The following is a 6405-nucleotide window of genomic DNA, read 5'->3' as shown; positions in this document are numbered from 1 at the left end:
AGCGATGGCAAGCGATTCGCGTCGCTGCAGTGTAAACGCACTGTTAGCTTCACTTTTCGCCACAAAAACTTAACTTATAAGTTGCATAAACCATGCAACGGAACGTAAATAAAAATACAAGGAACTCAATCGCTACCAAGACGAAACTTTTGACACCTAGGTTGTCTATGTAGGCCAAATATTGACAAAGATTTAGGGGGGCAAAAATAAATAATAATAATAAATATATATGTGAGAGAACAAAGGTTGTGCTCTCGCCGAAGGCTTGAGCACACCCAATAAAGGTTTATTACACATCTGATCAGTGACGCAAATAAGAGACAAAACTAATATTCATCGATGTCAATCCCATGATTTGATAAAAATTGCGTGTGGAATTGCTGATTAGTTCGGCTGGATGTGACTACAAAAACACCAGTGTCCCAGCGATGCAATCCCTTTCTTGAGCTCGTCTTGGTTCTCGTTCGCGACATCTCAAGCATCCTCATGCAATAAGTCATAGTCTCTTCTTCAAGACGCAGAATACACAATCACTCACTTTACAAAAAGCAGGGTCATAACTAAGTCATGAGTCCATCAGCGAGATCCAGTTCTCTATATGCTGACAAGAAGCTCTCCGTCTCTTTCTCTGGCTCTGGGTTCTTATCAACTTACCAGCTGGGGGTAGTGCGGTGCTTTCTGAACCACGCGCCAACGGTACTGCACGTTGCACCGAGAATCTTTGGTGCGTCTGCCGGTTCTCTGGTGGCGGCTGCTGTGGTATGCAAAGTGAGACCGGGTGAGAATATTTCTGCTTCAAAAACTACGATGTGTGGTGTTAAGATCATTTCATTCTGTACGTCTCAGCATTGGGGATTGAGGTGCATTTTGCTGTAAAAGACAGACTTTAAATTACCTTTCAGTTTGCTACACTCTCAAAAACCTTGTCTTTCAGAACGAGTTCTGGATGAGTTGTTAAGTTTCGCGCGGCAGTTGAGGGTGCTTGCATTTGGACCATTGAATCCGTCAGGGAATGTGTTGCATTGGATCGAGCGCACGATGAGAAAGATTCTACCGCACGATGCGCACCGACTGGCCAGCGGGCGCCTTGCGGTAGCGATGACCAGAGTTCCAGATGGCAAGAACACCTTGGTGTCAAAATACGAGTCCCGTGAAGATGTGATACAGGTTAGTAGTAGGGAGTCAGGTGGCTGAGTGGTGAGGGAATCGGGCTAGTAATCCGAAGGTTGCCAGTTCGATTCCCGGTCATTGTGTTTTAATAAACCCTTCGGATCTTCAAAATGTAAGGTGTGCAGACGGACAGACTGGTGTTAAATATTCGCCAATTCTTATTTTCAGGGCTGGTTTCGTCTGCCAATAAGACAGCCAAATCAATACTACTTAGAAGTACAGAAGTTGACAAATTGTCTCCTACAATTTTCTTCCATATGTGCTGGTGACGCATGACAGCTATCAGACAACTTAATAAAAACGTGTTCAGATTTAAAATTGATTTGTATGACTGTCAAACATTTGATCATAATTGATTATTTTTCTCCTAATGGAGGCACTATTGTGCAGCTGCTTTTTTCCTGGTTACTGTGGAATGGTGCCCCCAAGTTACAAGGGTGTGGTGAGTGCTCACTGTATTTTAAAAGGATCTAATCAAGAACAATGGCCAGACAGCATGGCTGTTTCTTGCTCTGAATTAGATGGGTGTGTATATGTTCTAGCATTACGTGGATGGCGGCTTCACCAGCATTCAGCCGCTGAAAGGGGCGCCATCTAGTCGCATCCTCACCGTGTCCCCGTTCGCCGGCGAGATGGACATCTGCCCCCAAGGCCAAGAGAGCGCATCGTGGTATTGCGTGGTCATAAGTGGAGCCTCCTTCAGGGTGAATGTGGCCAACGGGTTCAGAGTCATCCATGCTCTCTACCCCTTTCATTTAGAGGTGAGAGACCTGTACTCCCAACTTCATCCCTCATATGGCTCTGGAGAACACACACACACGGAATTATATGAACTAACTTGACATACCGGTATTCCTTTTTTTTCTTTTTTCTTTTCAGACTTTGGAAAAGGCCTACAGCAGTGGATACAGGGACACCATCCGTTTCCTCCACGACAGGAGTTAGTTCGAGTCTGATATCGTTACACTTCTGAACAGTTCTCCTTGCCAACAGCAAGGGTCTTTCTATTGCCAGTAGGAAGAGATGCCATGTCAAAATGTTCTCTGATGCTTTGGTTTCTGAGCAGCGATTTCTGAGCAAAGACTTATTATTTCCACCTGGTATTTATAGATAGTTGTTTCTCTTCTCTCCTTTTCTTTATCCCACCCGTCATCCCTTTTCTCCCAGACTTGGTCTCGTACTTGTCACTGGTCAAAACACCGTCGGAATCCTGCCTGGCCCTGCCTCCTGACGGATGGACAGATCTAGGAGCAGCCTGGGGGGAGGACACAGGGGGAGAGACAGAGGTAGAGATGGAGGAGACGAATGGAGAAGGAGAGGAGGAGGAGGAAGAGGAGGAGGAGGAGGAGGAGGAGGAGGGAGAGGAGGAGGGAGAGGTTGAACAGGAGAAGAAGAATGAACAGCTGGAAGATTGGGAAGACAAGCTGAGGATCTTTATGACTGACAGCAAAGACTGTCAGAGACAAGGCTCCCTGGTAGTGGATCTGGCAAGCCTGGAGCAGGATCTATACCTGGTCATGCCTGCCTGGTTACAAATGTGTATGACACCCTCACACACACACAAAAACTTGTTTTACTGTCTCTCCTAGCAAGACCATTGGGTCAGTTGTATCTGTGTTTGTGTTTTAGCAATGCTCTGCAACATCCTGGCGTATCTAAGCAACAACAAATTGTTGTGGACCTACATGTCCATGCGATTGCTGTCATACCTGCTCTTACCCGTCACCCTGCCTCTCTGCCTTTTCCTCAGAAACGTCCAAAACATACCCAGGTAACCTTGCAAAACATGCAACCGTTCGAACTCGGCACAACTTTATGTCGTACTTACAGACTATACTCTTGAAGTAACGTGTCTCTCTCTGCCTCCGAGCCGGGGAGGATGGTGGAGTGACCTGGGGGTGTGGCTGACACAGACTCTCAATCTCACCTTCTGGGTGTGGCAGGACCTGAGGCAGTTCACCTTCTTCGCGGTTAACACCATTGTCTCCACCATCGAGAGGAACGTGGAGGACTGGTGGGTTGTGGGGCTTTCACAAGAATGAGACGGCACAGCCTTTCCTTGAAAAAAGTGCTACTTAACCCTTGTGTTCTCTTCGGGTCATTCTGACCCATCAGTCATTGTGACCCACCGTCGTATTGCGACAATTTTACTGCATACAAAAACAAAGTGAAGCATTTTCTTTTAACTGTTGGGCTGTCTCAGACCCTTCACATTGCGAAGGTTAAAAGATAATTATTTTTATTTGTTTTTGTATTGGGTAAAATTGGGTAAACACAACGATGGTTCGTTATGAACCTTTGGGTCATGTGACCCGAAGGCAGCACAAGGGTTAAAAGCTGCCTTGAATGAAGACAGAATGGATGTGCACATTGTGTCAAGTGCTCCAGTCTCAGAATGATTGAGCACATTGTGTATGGAGGTTTCTTTCTTTAGCCATATCCCATCGTTCCTGTGTAGGCCTAGATGGTTTCGTTCAAAGCATATATTTTGACCCCGCGCACGTGTGTGTCCTCTCAGGCTTGAGGTCGAGGTGGAGTATGAAGGTCCAGTGGTGAGGCCTCAGGGACAGTGGAGCTCCAACCTCCGCCTTCACCTGTCCTCCTCCAGCCCCACCTCTCGCCACACTCCTTCTCCTCCTCCGGACCCTCTCCAGTACACCGTCCTGTTCCGGCTGGATGTGGAGCCTGGGGAAAGGGAGGTGTGGATGAAGTCCCCTAAGGACATATCCGTCAAGGGCTGAGAGATGGGACTAAACCAGACTCAACTCTGGCTTGGATTCGGTCTGTTTGCTATGACTCAGCCATCCCTTGACAAAAGAACCACATCAGATGGATTGTTTAATTAAATCCTCATTATTTATGTATGTCTAAATAGTTTATATCTGCCCTATAAATACCATATGAGTCTGTTTGCTAAATGCCTTACAACACCACTTTTGCCAAAGATGAAGCCCATCAATGTTTGTTTGTTTTACATAAGAGATATAACATTTGATATATTGGAATAAACATATTGGAAGAAATGCATAACCAAACCATGTCTTATAGTCATTCACACATTTATGCACAGTGGATTTTCAAACCCATAAGAAGCCTAGTTTGTGCCTGTGGAGAACGTATTCCCCGGCCTGGGCCTCAGTTGTAGTCAGGAAGCTAGCCTGGGCCTCAGTTGTAGTCAGGAAGCTAGCCTGGGCCTCACTTTTAGTCAGGAAGTTAGCCTGGCCCTCACTTGTAGTCAGGAAGCTAGCCTGGCCCTCACTTGTAGTCAGGAAGCCAGCCCTGTGTACCTAGTAGACCACAACCCCCTGTCAGAACCCCCACATCACAAATCTGTTGGTTCCAGTTTCAAAACAAGTGTCCTGAGGAAACCACCTACTTTTCAGTGAACGGGCCAGCTAGGGCTGAAAACACAAGGTTAGAACAAACTGTACTGAATGCCATTTCTACAGCAGAGAGGGTGGTAAGTCATGTGACAAGTCTGATCAGAACAGCAGACTCTTTCACTCCTCTCCTTCCTCCGCTCTCTCCTTCTCACCACCACCGACCTAAAGGGCCCAATTTGAGGTGGATTAGACATGGCTACTTGGACATGACCTAGGCCGCGGTCGTGCCCTGTGGCCTGAACTGGCCTTTTGAAAACAAGACACAATCATTCTGAAATGTTCTGTCGGTGGTATCTCAAACTGCAGATTTGGGCATGGTAAAGTAAAGGTAGATACGCTTTGGATGCAGTAAGCCACTAGAAGCCTGGAGGAAGAGAGAGAGAGAGAGAGAGAGAGAGAGAGAGAGAGAGAGAGAGAGAGAGAGAGAGAGAGAGAGAGAGAGAGAGAGAGAGAGAGAGAGAGAGAGAGAGAGAGAGAGAGAGAGAGAGAGAGAAGGGGGGCTGATGAATCAGATATGTCTGATAACTCGCTTGTAGCTTTTGCACACACACACACACACACATACCCACACACACATACCCACACACACATACCCACACAAGCTCAGCATCCAGAGGGAGTAAAAGGGCCATGAGATTGAAGATTAGGTCCTATGCAACCTTCTGTTTTTTTGGCCTCAACCATATGTTCTGCACCCGGCACCCAGAGCCACACAGCAAATCCTCTTTAAGTTCCTTTCGGCAAGCTCTTCCCTCTGAGCCAGATGCAGACTTTGCCTCCACAAATCTCAAAAGGCTTAAAGAATTCCCTTTCCCTGTCCCCTCAGTCTCACTAGTTTTGAGATGGTACAGTGTGTTATCCCAGTCACGTTAGGGTAAGCTGAGGAAATGCATGCAGTAATGCAATATGGCCACACTGTGGGGCAGTGAGCACAAGAATGGAGGCATTGCTGTTTAAGTGTGTGTGTGTGTGTGTGTGTGAGAGACAGAGACAGAGAGAGAGAGAGAGAGAGAGAGAGAGAGAGAGAGAGAGAGAGAGAGAGAGAGAGAGAGAGAGAGAGAGAGAGAGAGAGAGAGAGAGAGAGAGAGAGAGATAGAGACACAGCGAGTGAGCAACAGATAGAGAATGATGATATATACGACCAAGTAAAAAGTAATAGTAAGAAATACTCAGCAAATACAATTCATTTTGTGATCTAGCACTATATAAAGCGAAACAAAACCAAACAGTCCGGTAAGTAGATTGCCTCCGACCTTAACACTACCATAATGATGACAGGCTGTACAGTCTATGCACTACAGCTTTGGACAGTTGGGATAAGGCAAAAATATCATCTTCGCCAGCACAAATATATTTGAATATACAACAAAATCTTATATTTGTCAACACTTGCTAGTCTTGAAAACATGGGTTATCGCACAAAAAGTTTTGCAGCATAATTCAGCCGAAAAGAAGATTGTGATGATGAACCCGACACATATCTGGAGAGGCTATTTGTTGAAAGGGAAACACTGTATTTGCCTCTTTTCGATAAACGTAGACCATGTATACTTAAAGATGCACTCGATAACATTTTAAGATAAATTAACATTGAGAAACAGCGCCCCAAATGCTGGAACATAATTGGCTGAAAAGCAGAAGACCACGCCAAATAATTTAAATTTACATTCTACCAGCACTGAGCTGTCTGTGTTGCTAAACAACTCTCAGAGGGCCTCATTAGTGTACACAACATGTTCATAGGGCACACAACCTTTATTTTATTACCAAATAATCATACCTATTGAATATTTAACAGGACATTAATAAAACAGACCTAATATTAACACCGGATTTGAACGTGTTGCTCTGT

General features: G+C 45.6%; 1 protein-coding gene across 3 annotated transcripts; it reads left to right on the top strand.

Annotated features, from left to right (window-relative positions):
• Positions 1–301: 301 nt before the first annotated feature.
• Positions 302–4030, top strand: LOC134018522 (patatin-like phospholipase domain-containing protein 2). Of its 3 annotated transcripts, none has more exons than XM_062458505.1 (10): positions 302–778; positions 935–1167; positions 1547–1612; positions 1713–1931; positions 2050–2110; positions 2338–2499; positions 2542–2709; positions 2800–2941; positions 3041–3191; positions 3702–4030. In XM_062458505.1, exons 1-10 carry the CDS (start codon positions 568–570, stop codon positions 3909–3911), a joined length of 1623 nt encoding a protein of 540 aa, XP_062314489.1. In that variant the 5' UTR covers positions 302–567; the 3' UTR covers positions 3912–4030. The 3 variants fall into 3 exon arrangements, with proteins under 3 accessions (XP_062314489.1, XP_062314488.1, XP_062314490.1); XM_062458504.1 differs by having other exon boundaries at positions 304–778; positions 3041–3184; positions 3689–4030; XM_062458506.1 differs by lacking the exon at positions 302–778 and having other exon boundaries at positions 1057–1167; positions 1561–1612; positions 3041–3184; positions 3689–4030.
• The last annotated feature ends 2375 nt before the right edge of the window (positions 4031–6405 follow it).

Source organism: Osmerus eperlanus, chromosome 4 (genome assembly GCF_963692335.1).
Source record: "Osmerus eperlanus chromosome 4, fOsmEpe2.1, whole genome shotgun sequence".
NCBI classification, from domain to species: domain Eukaryota; kingdom Metazoa; phylum Chordata; class Actinopteri; order Osmeriformes; family Osmeridae; genus Osmerus; species Osmerus eperlanus.
Note: the sequence above shows the minus strand (reverse complement) of the source record. Positions and strands in the feature narration are given on the sequence as shown.

Coding starts and splice junctions, on each gene's coding strand:
- LOC134018522 (XM_062458504.1), top strand. CDS start 568: ATGAGTCCATCAGCGAGATCCAGTTCTCTATATGCTGACAAGAAGCTC. Junction 2,710..2,799: donor GCCTGCCTGGTTACAAATGT/GTATGACACCCT, acceptor TTTGTGTTTTAG/CAATGCTCTGCAACATCCTG. Junction 2,942..3,040: donor AACGTCCAAAACATACCCAG/GTAACCTTGCAA, acceptor TCTGCCTCCGAG/CCGGGGAGGATGGTGGAGTG.